Source organism: Pongo abelii, chromosome 1 (assembly GCF_028885655.2).
Source record: "Pongo abelii isolate AG06213 chromosome 1, NHGRI_mPonAbe1-v2.0_pri, whole genome shotgun sequence".
Taxonomy (NCBI): Eukaryota; Metazoa; Chordata; class Mammalia; order Primates; family Hominidae; genus Pongo; species Pongo abelii.
In genome coordinates, this window is record NC_071985.2 from 2221473 (window position 1) to 2244671 (window position 23199).

Consider the following 23199-nt stretch of genomic DNA (forward strand, 5'->3'; position numbering starts at 1 on the left):
GTACATTCCCCCCCATACTCCCCAACCACAGTACACTCCCCCCCATACTCCCCAACCACAGTACTTTACCCCCCATACTCCCCAACCACAGTACACTCCCCCCCATACTCCCCAACCACAGTACATTCCCCCCCATACTCCCCAACCACAGTACGTTCCCCCCCATACTCCCCAACCACAGTACGTTCCCCCCAATACTCCCCAACCACAGTACGTCCCCCCCATACTCCCCAACCACAGTACTTTACCCCCATACTCCCCAACCACAGTACACTCCCCCCCATACTCCCCAACCACAGTACACTCCCCCCCATACTCCCCAACCACAGTACGTTCCCCCTATACTCCCCAACCACAGTACATTCCCCCCCATACTCCCCAACCACAGTACACTCCCCCCCATACTCCCCAACCACAGTACGTTCCCCCCCATACTCCCCAACCACAGTACACTCCCCCCCATACTCCCCAACCACAGTACACTACCCCCCATACTCCCCAACCACAGTACGTCCCCCCCATACTCCCCAACCACAGTACTTTACCCCCATACTCCCCAACCACAGTACACTCCCCCCCATACTCCCCAACCACAGTACGTTCCCCCCCATACTCCCCAACCACAGTACGTTCCCCCCCATACTCCCCAACCACAGTACGTTCCCCCCCATACTCCCCAACCACAGTACGTTCCCCCCCATACTCCCCAACCACAGTACGTTCCCCCCCATACTCCCCAACCACAGTACGTCCCCCCCATATTCCCCAACCACAGTACTTTACCCCCATACTCCCCAACCACAGTACACTCCCCCCATACTCCCCAACCACAGTACGTTCCCCCCCATACTCCCCAACCACAGTACGTTCCCCCCCATACTCCCCAACCACAGTACGTTCCCCCCCATACTCCCCAACCACAATACGTTCCCCCCCATACTCCCCAACCACAATACGTTCCCCCCCATACTCCCCAACCACAGTACGTTCCCCCCCATACTCCCCAACCACAGTACGTTCCCTCCCATACTCCCCAACCACAGTACATTCCCCTCCCATACTCCCCAACCACAGTACGTTCCCCCCCATACTCCCCAACCACAGTACGTTCCCCCCCATACTCCCCAACCACAGTACGTTCCCCCCCATACTCCCCAACCACAGTACGTTCCCCCCCATACTCCCCAACCACAGTACACTCCCTCCACATACTCCCAACCACAGTACGGTCCCCCCCATACTCCCCAACCACAGTACGGTCCCCCCCATACTCCCCAACCACAGTACGTTCCCCCCCATACTCCCCAACCACAGTACATTCCCCCCCATACTCCCCAACCACAGTACGTTCCCCCCCATACTCCCCAACCACAGTACACTCCCCCCCATACTCCCTAACCACAGTACACTCCCCCCCATACTCCCCAACCACAGTACACTCCCCCCCATACTCCCAACCACAGTACACTCCCCCCCATACTCCCCAACCACAGTACACTCCCTCCACATACTCCCAACCACAGTACACTCCCCCCCATACTCCCAACCACAGTACACTCCCCCCCATACTCCCAACCACAGTACACTCCCCCCCATACTCCCCAACCACAGTACGTTCCCCCCCATACTCCCCAACCACAGTACATTCCCCCCCATACTCCCCAACCACAGTACTTTACCCCCCATACTCCCCAACCACAGTACTTTACTCCCCAACCACAGTACATTCCCCCCCATACTCCCCAACCACAGTACTTTACCCCCCATACTCCCCAACCACAGTACATTCCCCCCCATACTCCCCAACCACAGTACTTTACCCCCCATACTCCCCAACCACAGTACATTCCCCCCCATACTCCCCAACCACAGTACTTTACCCCCATACTCCCCAACCACAGTACATTCCCCCCCATACTCCCCAACCACAGTACATTCCCCCCCATACTCCCAACCACAGTACTTTACCCCCCATACTCCCCAACCACAGTACATTCCCCCCCATACTCCCCAACCACAATATGTTCCCCCCCATACTCCCCAACCACAGTACTTTACCCCCCATACTCCCCGACCACAGTACATTCCCCCCCATACTCCCCAACCACAGTACTTTACCCCCCATACTCCCTGACCACAGTACATTCCCCCCCATACTCCCCAACCACAGTATGTTCCCCCCCATACTCCCAACCACAGTACATTCCCCCCCATACTCCCCAACCACAGTACTTTACCCCCCATACTCCCCAACCACAGTACATTCCCCCCCATACTCCCCAACCACAGTACGTTCCCCCCCATACTCCCAACCACAGTACGTTCCCCCTCACACTCCCCAACCACAGTACGTTCCCCCCCATACTCCCAACCACAGTACATTCCCCCCCATACTCCCCAACCACAGTACTTTACCCCCACACACTCCCTACATTTAGGACAATGCTTATTATAACATTTGGTTAAATCAATAATTGTTAACATCGTATTATTTTTTCTTAACAGTTTCTGCCTCAGGATTTAATTGTTAACATTTTAACTGCACAAGTATTGTTCACTGCTGTACCAAATAATGCATACATCCTTTCCACATTTTTCTTGGAATTTTTAATTGTCATTTTAATTATGTTTACTTTTCTATAAATCTAAGTGCTCCAAATCACTGTCACATGCCTACTGACAAATCTTTTCCATACACTCAAACGTACTGGTACCATGATTTTTGGGGTCTCCTTCAACAGGAGTCCTCAATTCTCCTACTACAATTGTATTAATTGTACTGGCACAGTTTGGAGCACTGTTGCTACAGGGCTACCTCAACACTCACTCTGGAACTTGACTTCAACCTTCGTCTTCTCTGGCTCCCCTGACTCCTGGATCCAATGTATTCTTCTTTCTTGATTTACTCTCTTTCTGCTGCAATTTCCTCAGAAAAGGTGCATCTAGAGTACTTTTTTGTTCATCCTTTGCACAACTGAAAATATCTTTTTGTACCTCCACACGTGATTAACATTTACCTGGAATAGAATTCTGAGAATATTGAAGATCTTCATTATATTTTAAGTTATAGTGTTGCAGCTGGGAAGTTGGCTACCATTCTGATCCCCAGTTCTTCGTATGCAACCTTTTTTGACGGTCAGTTTATCTCTTGCAGCCTTCAGGGTCTTCTCATTATCCTTGATGTTCTGATATCTTAATGATTCTTTTTTCATTTATCATGCTGGACAGTTGGTGGACCTTCTTCAATCTGGAGATTCCTGTCCTTCAGTTCTGGAAAACTTTTCTTATATTATTTATTATTTCATCTCCTGTATTTCCTGTTTTCCCTTTCTGAAATTCCTACTAATTGGATTTTGGGCCTCTTGTACTAATGTTCTAATTTTATTATCTTTTACAACCTATCTTGTATTTCTTGGTCTTTTCTTTTTTAAAAGAGATGGAGTCTCACTCTGTTGCCCAGGCTTGTCTTGAACTCCTGGGCTCAAGGGATCTTCCTGGCGTCAGCCTCTCAAGTAGCTGGAATTCCAAGTGTGAGCCACCACTGGTCTTTTTTATTCTGCATTCTAGAAGATTCCCTGAATGATATTATAACTCTCCTGCATTTTTATTTCGGCTGTCATTCATAAATTTAATTTACAAGCACTTTCTTTTATTCTCCGGTTGTTCTTTTAAATAAAATCCTCTTTTTCTCCATGGGTATAATTCTTTCTTTGAGGCTATTACTTCCAGGGCTTTAAAAAATATTTCTATGCTGAGCACGGTGACTCATGCCTGTAATCCCAGCACTTTGAGAGGACGAGGGGGCACATCACTTGAGAACAGGAGTTCAAGACCAGCCTGAGCAAGACGACAAAATCCCTCCTCTGCTATAAATACGAAAGTTGGCTGGGTGTGGTGGCATGATCCTGTAGTCCCAGCTACTCGGAAGGCTGAGGCGGGAGAATCGCTTGAGCCCAGCGGTTGAGGCTACAGTGAGCTGAGATCATACCACTACATTTCCAGCCTGGGTGACAGCAGGACCTTGTCTTAAAAGAGAAAAGAAAAGAAAGAAAAAAAACCATTGCCTTTTACTCTCTCGGTCTGTTTTCTGAGTTCCTTCTTTCTACTTGTTTGCTTTGACCCCTCTGTCATATTGGAGGCTTCCTCTGTCTGCTAATGCTTGGTCCTTTGTTCATTTTTAAACATGAGACACCCTTACATGGACATATTACATATAGAAAATAAAAATAAAAAACATGAGACACACAGAGGCTAACAGGAAGCTCTGTGGCTGCACGGCCTGACAAGCAAGACTTACTGCAGGGTGACTCACAGACAAGCCAGCTTTTTCTTGGGGGAGGTGGGAAAACGCCAGTACTTGAGGCCTTTGCTCTAGACTAGAGCCATTCAGAGTCCCCCAATCCTGCTTAAGAGGTGTGAGCTTCGCTAGCAGGAGTTTGAGAGCATGGGAGGGTGGAGACCAGTCTCTCTACATATGTTCAGGTTGGGGCGTGAACATGAAAGAACAGCCTTTCTCTGTCCCCAGTCGAGACCAAAACACATATACTACTGTTTTGTATCTTTTTGTTGTTGTTACTTTTTTGAGATGGAGGCTCACTCTGTCACCCAGGCTGGAGTGCAGTGGCACGATCTCAGCTCATTGCAACCTGTGCCTCCCTGGTTCAAATGACTCTCCTGCCTCAGCCTCCCGAGCAGCTGGGACTGCAAGCACCCGCCACCTTGCCTGGCTAATTTTTGTGTTTTTAGTGGAGGCAGGTTTTCACCATGTTGGCCAGGCTTGTCTCGAACTTCTGACCTCAGGTGATCCACCCACCTCAGCCTCCCAAAGTCCTGGGATTACAGGCGTGAGCTACCGTGCCCAGCCTATATTTGTTTTTAATTATAGTAAGAACTTCCTCCATATCATTATTTGAGAACCTCATATTGCACATTGAAACAGAGCTTTGCTTTATTATCAGCTTTTTCCCATTATTCAACATTTATGCTGTTTCCCTATCACTTCTCTGCCCCCAAAATAACTGTTTCAAGAGAATATTTACTTTGTGTGCTCTCCTCCGCCCCCAAAATAACTGTTTCAAGAGAATATTTACTTTGTATGCTCTTCTCCATACAGGTTACGTTCAGTATACTGGAAATTTACAATGAACAGGTAATAGAGATGTTTCTGACATGCAAATCTGGGCGACTCTGCAGCTCAGTGAACCTCTGGGACTCACGGTCGCCTGTCCTGCCTGTAAACTCTGGCCTGGCCTCGACCGCCCAGCCCCACCTACCTCTCCAACTTCATCAACGTCCTCTTCTCTTCACACATGGAACTGTTCCTCCTTTCCAGAGCATGTTCTCCTTTCTCACATCTATCCTTTCTCTGCCTGGAGCACCGTTTCTGCCTTCTGTGTCCTTAAAGACACCACTAAACTTGAAGATCCAGCTCAAGGTCAGCACCTCGCTCTGAAGCAGGTAGCTTCAGTGGGCATGACACTGTACAGGGATTGGCAAACTTTACCCGACGAGGGCCGGGTAGTCAATAGCTCAGGCTTTGGGGGCCACGCTGTCCCTGCTGCAGGCACTCAACTCTGCTGTCATAGTTCAAGAGAAGCCGTAGACGAGACATGAGAAGGTGCAACTGTGTATCAATGAAACTTTACTTATAGACACTAAATTTGAATGTTAACATCATTTTCATATGTCACAAAATAGTACATTTGTTTCAGCCATTTAAAAACGTGAAAAATACTTAGAGCTCAAGGGTCAAAAGCAGGCAGTGGGCTGAATTCGGCTCACAGGCTGTGGTTCACCAGCTCCTGGAGAGTCAAAAGAGGATGGTTTCAAAGCCCAGCTCTCCTGTTTACTAGCTGTGTGACTTTGGAAACTCATTTTATCTCAGAGCTCAGTTTGTATTTTCATAAGGAGAATTTAAAATAAGACACTACATCTGAAGATGTACTAAATTTTTAAATGTCTAACACTGCCTATCCAAAGCTGGATCTTCAGCATTTTTTTTCATTCTGCCCTTTCCCCTTGCACTTATTACATCGTACTGTAAAATTTTATTTACATAGATGTATGTGATTTCCTTTTGAATACTTTTTCATCTGCAGGACTTATGCAATATTTAGTCTAGAATGGGTGCTTCCTAGATGTTTGCTGAATGGATAAATTGACAAATGTACCTATAATTGTAGGTTTCTTATGGTCAGAGGCCATATGCTAATAGTTTCAGTGGAACCCCAGAAACTATCCAAAGCCCCAGACCTCACTCTCTTTCCTACCAAAGAAGCCCCGGACCTCACTCCCTTTCCTACCAAAGCCCCGGATCTCACTCCCTTTACTACGAAAGCCCCGGGCCTCACTCCCTTTACTCCCGGGTTCTCATGGGGAAGAATGGGGGGAAGGACCTCTTATCATGGTACCACTCATGATGATAATCTCTCTGGAATTCTGCTTCCTTATCTCTAAGTAAGAGAATCGGGGCCGGGCTCGGTGGCTCACGCCTGTAATCCCAGCACTTTGGGAGGCTGAGGCGGGCGGATCACGAGGTCAGGAGATCGAAACCATCCTGGCTAACATGGTGAAACCCCGTCTCTATTAAAAATACAAAAAAATTAGCCGGGCGTGGTGGTGGGCGCTTCTAGTCCCAGCTACTGGGGAGGCTGAGGCAGGAGAATGGCGTGAACCCGGGAGGCGGAGCTTGCATAGAGCCGAGATGGCGCCACCGCACTCCAGCCTGGGCGACAGAGCGAGACTCCGACTCAAAAAAAAAAAAAAAAAGCAGAGAATCAGGCATCCTAAGTTTCACTGGCGTCCGTGTGAAGAGACCACCAAACAGGCTTTGTGAGAGCAACAAGGCTGTTTATTTCACCTGGGTGCAGGCGGGCTGAGTCCGAAAAGAGAACCAGCAAAGGGAGATGGGGGTGGGGCTGTTTTGTAGGATTTGGGTAGGTAGTGGAAAATCATAGTCAAAGGGGGTTGTTCTCTGGCTGGCAGGAGTGGGGGTCACAAGGTGCTCAGTGGGGGAGCTTTTGAGCCAGGATGAACCAGGAGAAGGAATTTCACAAGGTAATGTCACCAGTTAAGGCAGGAACAGGCCATTTTCACTTCTTTTATGATTCTTCAGTTACTTCAGGCCATCTGGATGTGTACGTGCAGGTCACAGGGGATATGATGGCTTAGCTGGGGCTCGGAGGCCTCAATCTAAGATCCTTTTCAGGCCTCCTTTTTCCATCAGTTCTTTCAGCAGTCAATTAAATAAGGTCTGTTAAATATCCTTAATGTTTTAGACAGAATACTAGACTCTGAGGATGAATAAAACCTAACACATGATTCCTGCCCTGGAGCAGCTTAGTGTAGGAGGCAACACTCACTGCAGAAAGTAACACAATGTTACCTGTGCACAGGAGTGGCACCGAGACCGAGGCTTGGAAGCGGGGATAGAGCTAATACCACCAGGACTGTTCCATGTTGTCCGCAGAGGAGTTAGGCTGGGCCTTGAAACAGGGTCACGAGTTTGGTGAGGCAGAGAAGCGAGGGTGCAAGGTGTAAATAGAAATAGCGGCACTTCAGGCAGCAGGATGTGTATTTTAAATCATTAACACATGAGAGTTAGCATTTACGGGTCGGGCGAGTGCCCTGTGTGGCGGGAGGGGGTGTGTGGCCGCTGAGGGTAGGGGGAGCATCCGGGGATGAAGCCAAAGATGGCTGCCAAGAAGGAAAGTCCTTTAATGACCAGGCAACAGAGAACCAAGCAAGGCTTCCAAACGGGGGAGTAAAATAACCAGATCAGCGTTTTAGGTATTTCTGCAGCGGCAGAGTGAAGCTGGACTTGAAGGAGTGCCAGATAGAGCGGAGCAGGAGTTAGGAGGCTCTCCATAGCCCAGGTGAGGGACAAGGTTGTGGTGATCTTTTTTTCCCCTTTCTTTCCTTTTTGAAACAAGGTCTCTGACAGTTGCCCAGGCTGGAATACAGTGGCACAATCATAACTCGCTGTAATCTTAAACTCCTGGGCTCGAGTGACCCTCCTACCTCAGCCTCCAAGTAGCTGGAGCTACAGGTGCACACTACCATGCCCAGCTAATTAAAAAAAAAAACACAAAAACAATTTGTGGAGACAGGGTGTCACTATGTTGCCCAGGCTGGTCTCGAACTCCTGGCCTCAGGTAATCTTCCTGCCTGGGCCTCCATAAGGATTACAGGCAGGAGCCACCGCACCCGGCCCATCGTCGCTCTTGATTTCCAGGCATAACTTGGAGGGTCCTGCTGCCAGCAGCAAGTCCCTGTACTTCATTCCATCCAGATAAACTTACATGCCTTTTTTCTGATAAGCCTTATTCAGTCATATCTTCAGTCTGAGATGCCACTTCCTATCATTTCTATTACTCAGGGGAAATTACAGAAAGGCTTCCTAGCTAAGGCAGCAGTTGTCCCCATTTTGATGTTTTGCACCTTATGTCTGTTATCCTAATTTTGCTTCCCCCAAACTTCAATCTGCGATCTTGCCTGGACTCTAGGACTTAAAGCCACAGACCTCGAGCTCGGGGAGAGCTTAGAGATCATTTAATCTGTCCTCCTAGAAGGAGAACACTGGGAATGTCAGAGGCTTTCCAAAGGTCTCACATGTTGGAGGCAGAACCAGGACTAAGAAGCCAACTCTGATTCTCAGTCTGGGTTGCTCTGCACCACGTAACACAGACTGTTCCGGCTCTACTGGGACCCCAGCATGACTCTACTTGGCCTTCTCAGCATGGCTTTTTTGAGAGCAAGAGGACATGGGAATTCTCCTAAGGCCCTGGTGTAAGCATCATCACACAAACCTCCCATAATAAAATCCAAAGAATTACCCAGATTTTCTGGTTTGGTTAGGCTGTTGCAAATACTGGGGGTTTGTTTGTTTGTTTGTTTGAGATGGAGTCTCACTCTGTCACCCAGGCTGGAGTGCAGTGGCATGATCTCAGCTCACTGCAATCTCCACCTCCCGGGTTCAAGCGATTCTCCTGCCTCAGCCTCCTGAGTAGCTGGGACTACAGGTACCCGCCAACTTGCCCGGCTAATTTGTTTTGCATTTTTGGTAGAGACCGGGTTTCACCATCTTGGCCAGCCCGGTCTTGAACTCCTGACCTCAAATGATCTACCAGCCTCAGCCTCCCAAAGTGCTGGGATTACAGGCGTGAGCCACCATGCGTGGCCACAAATACTACTGAAAGTGAATAACTTTCCTTGGAAGTAGAGATCTCAGTGCAGTGGTGTTTGTTGTGCCATGACTTAACCTAGGCAGAATGTGTCTTCTGCATGTATTAGGTACTTTGAATGTTACTAACTTCTAATTATTTTTATTATTTATCACTGTTCTCAGTAAAGTAAGACTTCATTACTTTGTAATACAGAATTTAGAAAGAGGCCGTGGTGGTTTATTTTTCTATTATCTGCAAAGGAGTTGCTGATGACATAGAGTTAATGAGATTGCTAGGAGAATATTTATGTTAATAAGGGAACAATGTGTTCAAGTGCAAAAACGTCAGAAGCACCTATTTATAGACAGACCACTGTGGATACCTACTCACATGCCTCATCACGCTGCAAAGACAGCTTCCCCGGCCCCCGGGTGCAGTGAACTAAGTGTCAGGTGTTAGCCCAGCTCCAGTTGCACCGTGCATGCAATGAGCATCATGCGTGCTCTGCGTTAGGAACTGTGAGGATCCACTGGTAAAAAGGCACCCACCCTTAGGGAACTCAGTCTGGTTGGAGTGGTCTAGGTATATACCTGACAACAATAAAACTGTATTTCTAATTTTTTTTTTTTTTTTTTTTTTTTCACTTAAAAAGAAAAGCTGGCCAGGTGCGGTGGCTCATGCCTGTAATCCCAGCACTTTGGGAGGCCGAGGTAGGCAGATCACCTGAGGTCAGGAGTTTGAGACCAGCCTGGCCCACATGGTAAAACCCTGTCTCTACTAAAAATACAAAAAGTAGCCAGGCATGATGGTGCATGCCTATAACCCGAGCTACTTGGGAGGCTGAGGCAGGAGAATCACTTGAATCGGGGAGGTGGAGGTTGCAGTGAGATGAGATCATGCATTGCACTCCAGCCTGGGCAACAAAAGCAAAACTCTGTCTTGGGAAAAAAAAAAAAAAGCATGCTTCTGACTTCACTGATTACAGCAGTCTTCGTATCCTTTTGCTTGCAATTTCCCTATTTCTTACTTTGCTAAATTATGAAACACCTACAGAAATTTATCCATTCTTCCAATAACTATTATTGAACATCTATATAGGCACAGATACAGCAGTGAAGTAAACAACAATCCCTGCCTTCCTGAAGTTTACATTATTTGTTCTATTTTCTATAGATAAGAGATTTACTGTCCAGAACCAAAAAACCTGGTGGGCTCAGAGTAAGGGAAGATCAACAGCTGGGCTTTTACGTGGAAGGCCTGAAGTTAGTGCCCTGTGAGAACTATGCCCAAATTGAAAGGCTGATGGAACAAGGAACAAAAATAAGGACCACGACTTCAAACAACATGAATGCCAGCAGCAGCTGGTCCCACCTGGTCATCACCATCCAGTTCAAGCAGGTGAGAGCTGAGCGGATGCCACTGTCCCGATCTCTAGACCAGGCCGCTCTGCAGAAGGCTCTCCCTGGTATAATGGGCTGGTGGGATCTCCACACAAGGCCGCTCTGCGGAAGGCTCCCCCTTCGGAAGTCTCCCCCTGGTGGGATCTCCACACAAGGCTGCTCTGTGGAAGGTTCCCCCTGGCATAATGGGCTGGTGGGTATTGCAGGATCCTGCAGATTTGACCTATGGATGAAGATGGCTCTTCCAACCACAGCAGATAGAGCCAGAAACAGGAAAAGGGGACGTGTGTGCCCTTCTCCTGCCTCCCTCCCACCTCAATGGTCACACCCCACCCAGCCTAAGTGAGCCTACCAGAGCCCCAAAGCACCCATACGACTAAGAACTGTTTTCCCTCAAGTACATTCCAGTGCTTGGAGGAAAAAGCTTTGACCCCAATTTGATCAAGGAGCAAATTGTGAAGGTATGAGAGTGTCTCCATGGTTCATCCTGGAGAACTGTATCAGCAGCACATCTGTGCATTACCACCGTGAGACCAGCCTTCAGACCCACGAGCCTGAGGACCACCAGGTACTGAAGTACCCTTTCCATGCGTGGATGCACCAAGTTTTTTTTTTTTTTTGAAATGGAGTTTTGCTCTTGTTGCCCAGGCTGGAGTGCAATGGCATGATCTCGGCTCACTGCAACCTCTGCCTCCCAGGTTCAAGCAATTCTCCTGCCTCAGCCTCCCAAGTAGCTGGGACTACAGGCATGCACCACACCTGGCTAATTTTGTATTTTTAGTAGAGACGGGGTTTCTCCATGTTGGTCAGGCTGGTCTTGAACTCCCGACCTCAGGTGATCCGCCCACCTCGGCCTCCCAAAGTGCTGGGATTACAGGCGTGGGCCACCACGCCCAGCTGCACCAAGACAAGTCCTTTGGAACCAAGCAATGCATGTAGCATTCCGCTAACGAGAATCTTTGATCAACTAGAGCACACTTTGATCCTCCATACCAGTACCTCGATGGACATCAGAGAGTTATCGCTACAATGCCACCAATTTGATCTAGAAATGGCTACTCACAAATCCTGGGTCAATATTACACGTAGCTATGATCCTACCACCTCTGTCCCCTAAGTCATAGGACCAGTAATAGAACAGTAATCAATGAAAAGAATCCCGTTCTATGCAGGAATAAGGGGAAAACACGGGACTGTGTTCAAGTCTGGATGCCTCTGTTCACCAGCTCTAAGACTTTGGGAAATAGCCTCTGAGCCTCAGTTTCCTCTTCTGTAAGATGAGACGAGACACTGTCCTTGCAGGAATGTCAGGAAGCTTCAATAAGATATTGCATTTTAAGGAACTTTGTAAACTTTTAAGTACTATTCACTTGATTTCACAATGTTAGTAAAATTCATCAACTTTATATATGGTTTGCCCTGCTATTTTTTTAAGTTGATATTTTAGAGGCAAGTGAAGAAATCAACTAGGAAAAAAGGAGTGAAGAGAGTTAGCATCGTACTCTGTTTATTGGGGTTAGTAGTGATATTAACACCTGACATTGTATGCCAGGCATGTGCTAGAACCATTATCTCTATCTACCTCTATGATCTTTAACCCTCATAACATCTCAGGAATGTGTTTCTATCACTGGTTTCCCACTGTGAAAGTTGAAACTCTGAAAAGGTAAGTCATTTGTGCATAGTCACGGGGCCAGCAAAGGAATCTGGAGGATCCTGAAGCAGGTGTTCTTTCCACGTGACCACACGGTCCTGAACATCTACTTATTTTGCAGATTTCATAGTTTTATATTTTAAGAATGTATTGATCATAGAAAAAATGGAGCACTAATTGGTATCTACTGTTTTATTGGAAAGGAGATTTACAGAATTGGGAAGAGGAGACAGACATTTTACTGTAAAACGTCATCGTAGAGAATGGCATTTTATGTTGCAGATTTTATGTTTTTTTCAGTCTGAAATACAATGAAAAGAACTACTTAAGGCCAGGCACGGTGGCTCATGCCTGTAATCCCAGCACTTTGGGAGGCCAAAGGGGGTGGATCGCTTGAGGTCAGGAGTTCGAGACCAGCCTGGACAATATGGTGAAACCCTGTCTCTACTAAGGATACAAAAATTAGCCGGGTGTGATGGCAGGCGCCTGTAGTCCCCCAGCTACGCAGGAGGCCGAGGCAGGAGAATCACTTGAACCTGGGAGGCGGAGGTTGCAGTGAGCCAAGATCATGCCACTGCACTCCAGCCTGGGAGACATAGCGAGACTCCGTCTCAAAAAAAAAAAAAAAAAAAAAAGGACCACTTAACATGTCAAGGGGAGTGCCCGCCCATGCCGCCTGCCACTAACACTGTGGCATGACCTGTGATGCTTTTCTCCAGGTTTTCCTAGACAGAGACCTTACCAAACAATCCAGTATTAATTTGGTGGACCTGGCAGGAAGTGAGAGGCAGAAATCTTCAGGATCTGAAGGAGACAGACTGAGGGAAGGATCACGCGTTAACTTAAGTTTAACCAATTTGGGAAGTGTTATCAGGTAAATAATCAGTGGACAGATATTTGTATTATAAAAACGACCTCAGGTATGAAAAACTGGATTAATGATAACCCTTGGTTCATGATCCGCTGGCGTCACTGGCTCATGGCTGGGCTGCCTATATTTATTTTAAACCAATTACTTTATTTTTCAATAGAGTAACACTAATAAAACTGCCATCCAACCCAACAACTATTTGGTGTTCCTCTCCTATGCTCCTCTTGGAGGTAACCATCGTCTTGAATTTTATGTTCTCTCCCCCTCAGCTCCCTCCTTCCTGGTTTTATCACATGTGAATATTATTGTTTAGTAGCTCTCATTTTTGAACTTTAAAAAGGAAATTCCATTTTGTCTTCTGGAACTTTTTAAAATTTTCTCATTAAGGTATAAACTACAGTAAAGTACATAAATCCTACACGCTCAGCACAATAAGTTTGTATAGATGTATATACCTCCATAATTATCATCCAGATCAGAATATAACACATTTCCACAACCCACACAGCTCTTCATACTCCCTCCCAGTTGACACTCCCACCAGAAGAAATGGACCTTTGCCATTATAGATTAGATTTGCCTAATTGTAGTGATTTTCGTATAAATGCAATCATTTATATGAGGTCATGGCTTAACCTTCTGGCTTCTTTCACCAAGGATTGTGTCTATGATGTTAATCAAAGTTGTTTCATGTACCAGTTATTATTTTCATTGCTATGCAATATATCAGTGTATGAATATATCATAATTTATTTATCCATTCTCCAATTGATGGACATTTAGCTTATTTCCAGGTTTGGGCTGTTATAAAGTTGCTGTGGACGTTTTTATACGTGTATTTTGGGGAAAATAGTCACTCATTTCTCTTGGGTATGTAGGCAGGAGTAGAACTGTGAGGACTTGCTTTTAGACGCAACACTATTAACAATATCTATCCACACTATGTTATACCTAGAGTGAGTTTTCCATTCTTTCACTGAACATTGTCTATGAGATTCTTCCATGTTGTTGCATGTAGCAATCATTGTTTTTCATTGTTGCATAGCATTCCATAGTGGGAATGTGCCACAATTTATTCATTCTCGATTGGCATTTTGATTGTCCCCAGTTTGTCTTTTGCTATTATAAGTAGTGCTATTATGAACATTCCTGTGCAAATCATTGGGTATTAACAGTCATGCACCGCTTAACAATGGGGATATCGGCCGGGCGCGGTGGCTCACGCCTGTAATCCCAGCACTTTGGGAGGCAGAGGCAGGCGGATCACCTGAGGTCGTGAGTTCGAGACCAGCCTGACCAACCTGGAGAAACTCTGTCTTTACTAAAAATACAAAATTAGCCAGGTGTGGTGGTACATGCCTATAATCCCAGCAACTCGGGAGGCTGAGGCAGGAGAATCACTTGAACCCGGCAGGTGGAGGTTGCAGTGAGCCGAGATCACACCATTGCACTCCAGCCTGGGTGACAAGAGTGAAACACAGTCTCAAAAAAACAAAACAAAACAAAACAAACAAACAACAACAACAAAAACAATGGCAATATGGAGGCCGAGGTGGGCAGATCACTTGAGCCAAGGAAGTTGAGACCAGCATGGGTAACATGGCGAAACCCTGTCTCTACAAAAAATTTAAAAATTAGCCAGATGTGGTAGTGCCTGCCTGTAGTCCCAGTTACTAAGGAGGCTGAGGAGGGAAGATCACTTGAGTCCAGGAGGCAGAGGTTGCAGTGAGCTGTGATTACGCCACTGCACTCCAGGCTGGGTGACACAGTGAGGCCCTGGCTCAAAACAAAACAAAACAAACAAAAAAACCAATGGGGATTTATTCTCAGAAATGCATCAATAGGCGGTTTTGTTGTGTAAACATCATAGAGTGCACTTATACAAACCTAGATGGCATTGCCTACAGAGCACCAAGGCTATTTGTGGTAAAAGATTGCTCCCAGCTGAGCTTATACCACAGTGTAGCATGTAACTGTGCTGAATCCCACAGGCACCTGTAACATAACAGTAAGTACTTGTGTATCTAAACATAGAAAATATACAGTAAAAATATGGTATTTTCATCACGGCTGTGTATACAGCCTGTCGTTGACCAACACATGGTTATGGGATGTATGACTGTATTAAAGTTTGAGTATAGACAAATAACTAAAATTGTTGGGTTAGAAGGTATATGAATACCCAATTTGGAAAGATGTTAACAAACTTTTCCAAAATAGTTGGCCAATTTACATTCCCAGCAGCAATGTATTAGATATCGGATTGATCTACATCTTTTCTAAGACTTGATGTTATCAGATTTCTTTATATTTACCAATTAAATTAGTGCAAATGAATCTTACTATGGTCTTGATATTCCTGGTTACTAATGAGTTTAAGCATCTTTATACGTTTCTTAGCAATATATTTCCTCTTGCAATGCCTGTTATTTTTTTCTATTATTCTCTTGAGTTATTGCCTTTGTGTTGACTTGTAGGCATTCTTTACATATTTATTATTCTTTTCTCAGGTAAATGTAAGTATCTCTCCCAGTTAGTAGCTTGTCTTTCCACTTTAAGGTGTTTGTTGATGAGCAGAAGTTATGATTATGGTTTATGCTTTGCATTTGTTTCCTGTTTAAGAAAATTAGAGTTAGAAAGGTAACCACCTATATTACATGTAAGTTCCTATCCGTCCGGAGTTGATTTCTGTGTTTGATGTAAGGTAGGCATTCTTTTCATCCTTTTTCCTTATAGATTACCAATCTTTCCAGTTGCATTTGTTGAGTAGTCCCTCCTTGCCCCAGTGATCATCTATATGCTTTTCGCTTTTTTTTTTTTTTTTTTTTGAGAGAGAGAGTCTTGCTCTGTCACCCAGACTGGAGTGCAATGGCGCGAACTCCACTCACTACAACCTCTGCCTTCCAAGCTCAACCAATCTTCCTGCCTCGGCCTTCTGAGTAGCTGGGATTACAGCGTGCACCACCATGCCCAGCTAATTTTTGTAGCTTTTGTAGAGATGGGGTTTCACCATGTTGCCCAGGGTGATCTCGAACTCCTGAGCTCAAGTGATTCTCCCTCCTCGGCCTGCCAAAGTGCTGGGATTACAGGTGTGAGCCACTGTGCCCGGCTAATACATACTTAACTCTGTTTCTCGGCTCTTAAATCTGTGGTCAAAGTCTAAATGTAATAAATCCTCCTGGATAATACAAGACTCTTCATCCTACATATGTAGTTGTTATGTATTTTTTTCTTTCTTATTTCAATTCCATTCTTCCTTCACCCCAAAGACATTATCACTGTTTTACACAGTGTTCATTCACATTTATCTTTTTTTAAATGTATTCATTCTTGTACCTCAGAGCTGCTATCCAAGATCAGTTTCCTTCTGGCTGAAGTGTATTATTTAGGGTTTCCTTTAGTGATAATCTGCTGGTGGCAATCTGTTTTTGTTAGGTTGAAATATCTTTATTTTTACCTCATTTATTTTTTTGAGACAGGGTCTCACTCTGTCACCCAAGCTGGAGTGCAGTGGTATAATCACAGCTCACTCCAACCTCCACCCCCCCAGGCTCAAGCAATCCTCCCACCTCAGCCTCCCAAGTAGCTGGGACCACAGGCGCATTCCACCACATCCAGATAATTTTTGTATTTTTTTGTAGAGACAGGGTTTCTCCACGGTGCCCAGGCTGGTCTCGAACTCCTAAGCTCAAGCTATGCTCCCGTCTTGGTCTCCCAAAGTGCTGGGATTACAAATGTGAGCCTCTGCGCCCAGCCGCCTCATTCTTAAAAAAATATTTTTGCTGGGTATGGAATTTTAGATGGGTAGTAGTTTCTTTCCGCACAGAAAGAATTCTATTGTCAACTGGTTATCTAACTGCCTTTTCATGAAGATAATCTGTCTTTTTTCCCCAGCTGCTTTTAAGCTTTTCTCTTTGTTTTCATTGTTCTCCAGTTTCACTATGTTGTTGCATCCAAGTGTAAACCTATTTCTTTTCCTCCTCTTTGGAAGTCCTTGGCCTTCATGACTTTATGGAGTAGTGATTTTTTTTTTTTTTTTGTGACGGAGTCCCTGCCCAGGCTGGAATGCAATGGCACAATATTGGCTCACTGCAACCTCTGCCTCCTGGGTTCAAAGGATTCTCCTGCCTCAGCCTCCCGAGTAGCTGGGACTACAGGCGCGCACCACCATGCCCGGCTAATTTTTTTGTATTTTTAGTAGAGACGGGGTTTCATCATGTTGGCCAGGCTGGTCTCGAACTCCTGACCAAAAGTGATCTGCCCACCTCAGCCTCCCAAAGTGCTGGGATTACAGGATTACAGGCTGAGCCACCGTGCCCATCCTGTTTGTGGTTATAACTTCTCACAGGTGGGATTTCCCTGCACGCTTCCCCGCTCTTTCTTTGTGGCCCCTGGAGCAGGACAGGGGCTTCTCACTCACTGCTATCCTGAGGCTGTTGTCAGACGAGGTCCTAACTTTATGGGATCTTAAGGCAGCATGAGAGAGGCAGGCAAGAAAAGGCCCTAAAACTACCCCCCAAACCGATCTGCACACTGCCAGGCCTGGCACCTCCTTCCTTGAATTGTAGCTCATTCTCTACACACAAACTTATGGTAGCCTGCAGGCTCTTCGCGTTTTCCTCGCAGGTTTGGGTGTGTTTGTTCCTCAGACCTGGGCTTCCTTCTCTAGGTTATGGCTTCTCCAGGGTTGATTTTGGAGGAGTCAGGCCCGTGGTTAGCTAGCTTACTCCAGCATCGATGACAGAAGGCATCTCTACTATTGGATATGATCGTCAGGCTTATGGGGCCAAAGAGGGGATGTGGGAGCTGTTTCCAACTTATCCCAAGGGAGGTGGATTTCTTCTTGAGGCATTCTTTTTCTGTCTTGAATCTTCTTTTTCTTTCAGTGCTCTGGCTGATGCAGCTATGGGGAAGAAGGTCTTGCACATTCCATACAGAGATTCTGTTCTGACCAAACTCTCCAGTCAGGTCTGGGTGGGAACAGCAGAACCGCTTTGGTAAAATACCTTTCTTATAACATTTTACACTGATTCTGCTATTATAGTTGTTATTGTTGTTGCTGTTGTGATTAAAATTATTCCCAATACACCTGTAATATAATATAGTACTTTGCATTGACCTAACCTAGCAATTTTTTTTTTTTTTTAGACAGAGTCTCGCTGTGTCGCCCAGGCTGGAGTGCAGTGGCGCAGTCTCGGCTCACTGCAAGCTCCACCTCCCAGGTTCAAGCGATTTTCCTGCCACAGCCTCCTGAGTAGCTGGGGTTACAGGCGCATGCACCTGGCCATTTTTTTTTTCTTTTTAGTAGAGACGGGTTTTCACTGTGTTGGCCAGGCTTGAACTCCTGATCTCAGGTGATCCACCTGCCTCCGCCTCTCAAAGTTCTGGGATTACAGGCATGAGCCACTGCACCTCGTTTAGTTTCCCCCTCAGGACTAACAAATGATGACCTACCATTATCTCGTAACTTCTGGTACTCTAGTACAATGTTCAAACAATGTTTGTATATTACTAATTTTTAAATTTATTCTTTTCTGTAGTTTAAGTTCTCTACAAGGAATATATGTTACTTTTATTATCATGAAAAAAACTAGTACCATTAAAAAAAAAAAAAACAACTAGCAATGTAATGTTATTCTAAGTTAGCAGTCATCCCCCGGCAAGGCTGGAAATCAGTGTGACTGTGTGTTCACCCTGGAGAGCAGCTGACTGTGTTATCGCAGCAAAGGCTCTGGAATCTCATTATCGAATGTTTGCCAAGTGGGTACAGGGTGGAATGTGTTAAAATCAGGACTCTGCTCTTCAGCTTCAGCTGCAGGGAGGGACAAAATGGGGTGAACTCTGCCCCCAGCCCAGTGCTGGCCTCCACTCTGCTGTCCTCCTTAGGAGAGAAACGTCCCCTGTCGGGACCAGTTACATGCATTTCTCTCCAAAATCCACAGTAAAACACAACCTTACCCTTTATCACTCAATCCTGACCATTTTCAATACTTCATTTTAAAGTTTTTCTGGTTGTCAGTTACCTGTGGGCCTCAACGGGACATCCCCCCAAAAACCTGGGACACAAGAAGGCCCGTAAGATGCTCTCTGAACGTTAACCTACAACATTCAACCTAGCGGGTCTCAGCAGATGTGTGCAAAGCCACTGAGACCCACAGGACGACGCCCAGACCTGCAAGACTGGACAGGGGCTGCCTGAGGGCAGTGCAGTGCTTTAACAAAGGAGCGTGCTCGGGAGAGGCTGAGGGTGGGTAACCATCATCTCGGGAACCCGCAAGCTTTAACAAAGGAGCGTGCTGGGGAGAGGCAGAGGGTGGGCATCCATCATCTCGGGAACCCGCAAGCTTTAACAAAGGAGCGTGCTCGGGAAAGGCTGAGGGTGGGTATCCATCATCTCGGAAACCCGCAAGCTTTAACAAAGGAGCACGCTGGGGAGAGGCCGAGGGTGGCATCCATCATCTCGGGAACCTGCAAGCTTTAACAAAGGAGCATGCTCGGGAGAGGCCGAGGGTGGCATCCATCAACTCAAGAAACAAAGAGAACAGAGGACCTGCAAGGCCGACAGCCAAGCTCTCCAGTCTCTATGTCGCCAATCCCAGTTTTAGCACAAATGTCTTCCAGCCTTAATTTTTAGTGGTGATAAAAATACACCTGAAAGTATTGCCATGATGATTAAATGAGATGACATAACCGAACAAGCTTTAAAAGCTGTGAAGTTAGACAAACGTAAATAATTACTTCCGGGGATCCCAGTGCTCTGTGTCATGGGCCTCCCGGCCCACAAAGGATGTGCTGCCACATGGCAGCTGCCACAGCCACCCTCAGCCACCCTCCCCAGCCACCCTCAGTGACCTGCCCACCCAATCATCACTAAGTTTGCTTCTGAGTTGAAAACTTTTCTGAATTCTAGATCAATCAATCCAAAGTCAAGGCCGGGCACGATGGCTCATACCTGTAATTCCAGCAATTTGGGAGACTGAGGTGGGCGTATCCCTTGAGCCCAGGAGTTCAACGCCAGCCTGGGCAACACAGGGAGACCCTGTCTCTAGAAAAAACACAAAAATTAGCCGAGTGTGGTGGTGCATGCCTGTAGTCCCAGCTACTCTGGAGGGTGAGGCAGGAGGACCACCTGAGCCCAAGAAGTCGAGGCTGTGAGCCATGATTGCTCTACCACACTCCAGCCAGGGTGACAGAGTGAGACCCTGTCTCAAAAAAACGTAAGTATAAATAAAGTCACAGCCAGACTTGAAACCATACAAGTGGCTGTCAGGAAACGAGCAAGGTCTCTGTGAGGCTAACATTCAACCATCACTCAGGCCCCCGAGGGAGTCCACGGAGGGCTCAGTCCCAAGGGCGGTCAGTACCGCAGCTGGCAGCACAGGTATGAGTAAGGCAGGGGTGGGTTCGAGCCCCAGCTCAGCAAGTGGCCTCTAAGCCACCATTTCTAAACTGTAAAGTTGGAACAATATCATAAATTACAAGATGCCAAACTGCTCTGTGAATATGAGCTGCTTTAATAACAATAAACTCTATAAGTAACAAAGTCTGAAAGGGCTGTTTTCACAGATTGTGGCTGTTAAGTCCAGCTGACATCTGCTATGAGGAAACTCTATCAACATTAAGATATGCGGAAAGGTACGTCTGTGAATATTTATCATCCATGGTGGTTCTACGTTCTAAATCTAGCAAAGTCTGTCAGTGCTCTTAGACTGCAGGGATTGGCATTGGGAAGGGGGTCCAGGAGGAAAACAAAACGACCTGAGAGAGAGGAATGAAAGGAACTAAAGCACGAGGGAAAGAATGGAGACCCGGAGCCTCGGGGCAGGGCTGTGTCACTGGGTCCTGGATGGGAGCAGAGCCAGGGGCTCAGGGAAGGGGGTGGCACGGATGCTTGTCCTGATGTGATTGATCTGTCCCTGTATTTTCCTGCTGAATAGCACGGCTGTTCACAGCTTTCTCCTTTTGTCACACAAGGCATGGGTACAGAATGGTGCCAGGCAGGGGATTTTTATGCTAATGACAAATGAAGATGAGCTCTGTAAGCGACAGCTCCTCGGTCAGAGCCACTCGCTGGACAGCCCTGCAGCTCCTGCACAGACCAGCTCTCCACACTGTCAGTTACCGCCCTTCCCAGGGCCCACACTGCACACTGCAGTCTGTGGAGGTGGCCGGATGGCCACAGGAGTCACCAGGCGGGGAGGGGCTGTCACTGCCAGGTTCCTTCCCACCCATCTGGCTGGGAGACAGGCCCACGTGGTCAGCACTACGGGAGGCTGTCACCAAGCCAAGTTCCTGCTCCTCGGCCTCTGCAGCTTGTTCCAAGCCTGCCCTCCTGAACCTTCTAAGAAAGGGAGGTGTGGGGAGAAGGGAGTCTGTGGCCACAGTAGGACCCTCCCCACATGCTGCCCTGCCCTCCTTAGGCAAAGGCTGGCCTTGGGAATCCACCAGCACAGCTCCCCACCGAGTCCGGGCAGGAGATTGGGACTGTCAGGCCTGGTTCTGGGCAGCTGGAGTTGGCATGTGAGGTGAAACTTACTTGCCAGCCCTGATACGTCATTAACCAGGTCTGTGGGCTTACAGGTCAGACAGAGTCTGGCCCTAGCAGCTGTGACCATGGGCAAGAAATAGAACCTCTCCCCCATCACCTGTTACACTGAGCAAGCATTCCTCATTCACAGCGCTGGGGACAGGACCACGGGAGGTCATGTGTGAACTGTGCCTAGCAGAGTTCTGCCTGGTGTGTGAGTGACGCTTGGGAACTGTGGTTATTATGATGCCATCCAGGAACTGCCTCCCCTTCTGGTCTTTTCTCTGGCCCTCTTCTCAGCACGGGAACACTTGCATGTTGGTGACAAATGTCTTCCTTCTCATTCTTCACTGCACAGCCTCAGTATTGTGGCACACCATGAGGCATTTTCTTCCAGCATCTGACACAAGCTCAGATTTTATTTTTATGTTCTGAGATAGGGTGTCACCCTTTCGCCCCGCCTGGGGTACAGTGGCACGATCATGGCTCATGGCATCCTCAACCTCCCAGACTCAAGTGATCCTCCCTTCTCAGCCTCCCAAAGTGCTAGGATTACAGGTGTGAGCCACCATGCCCAGCCCAAGCTCAGAGCTTTAAATCGAATTTTGCCTTAAGCAGTATCCAGAACGTTTGTTTTCTCCCTGCTTATCAGATGCAAATCTGTTGCTCCCAGTTTTTACGCAAGAGACCATGTGATACAGAGGAAAGAGAAAATGGTGCCCACAGCCCGTGGGACTTGTAAACTCTGATTCCATCTCCCCTGTGTAAAACGAAAGGGGTACAGTTACCAGATTTAGCCAATAAAAATACAAGGTGCTCGGTTACATTGAAATTTCAGAGAACAAGGAATGTTTTACTGTATATCCCATGCAATATTTGGGGGCATCTGTTTTCTCTGATGACATCGGAAGGAGTGACCTAGAACACCTCTGAGGCTCCTCCCAGCCTGGCACACGTGCAGAGCAGAGCCTCCCGACAGCTTCCAGGCCAGGAGTTATTTCAGCAGCCACAGGGATTGGACAGGTTCTTAGGTTAACCAAGTCACCCCAATTGGCTGAGTGTGTTCAGGTCCCAGGACATGTCAGGGGCTGAGGTCCGGCCTGGCTGAGCTGCACATGTTTATTTGAACTGTGCAGGTGATTCAAGTTACTTTGGTCTTAATGGTTGAATGGAACCAGACCTGGTGCGGAATCTCAAGTCATCTGGGGCGGGGGGAGACCTGAGTGTGCCCTGGGGGTGCTGCTGCTCCAGCAAGGGGCTCCAGGCCTAACAGTGTGTCCATCGTTGCACATGAAAGGGCTAAAAAGATCCGGAACAAAGCACTAGTCAACACCTGGACACTGATGAGAGAGTCAAGGGTGGAGAACAGCAAGCTGCTGCCGAGATGCAGAAACTCCATAATATCAGGTAAACCGAGTCAGGGGCCGATGCCCTGAGCAACGGGGGGGTCTGACCTGGCTGAAGCCTGGGGCCGGGGGTGGAGGGAGCACCTGGATTCGAATCTGAGGGGTGGTTGGGGCACAGTGGGGAGCACTGGGGCTTTGTCCAGGATATTGTGGTTCCATCCTTTTAAAAAAAACTTT

The 23199-nt window shown here is 47.1% G+C and overlaps 1 protein-coding gene across 1 annotated transcript in view; it reads left to right on the forward strand.

Annotated features, from left to right (window-relative positions):
• LOC112129364 (kinesin-like protein KIF28P) overlaps nucleotides 1-23199 on the forward strand; it is a 71329-nt gene that overhangs the window by 22648 nt on the left and 25482 nt on the right. The window contains 7 exon segments of the mRNA XM_054542740.1: nucleotides 5114-5149; nucleotides 10338-10562; nucleotides 12938-13092; nucleotides 17976-18043; nucleotides 18046-18086; nucleotides 20642-20724; nucleotides 22914-23023. Coding sequence (XP_054398715.1) covers nucleotides 5114-5149; nucleotides 10338-10562; nucleotides 12938-13092; nucleotides 17976-18043; nucleotides 18046-18086; nucleotides 20642-20724; nucleotides 22914-23023 — 718 coding nt within the window.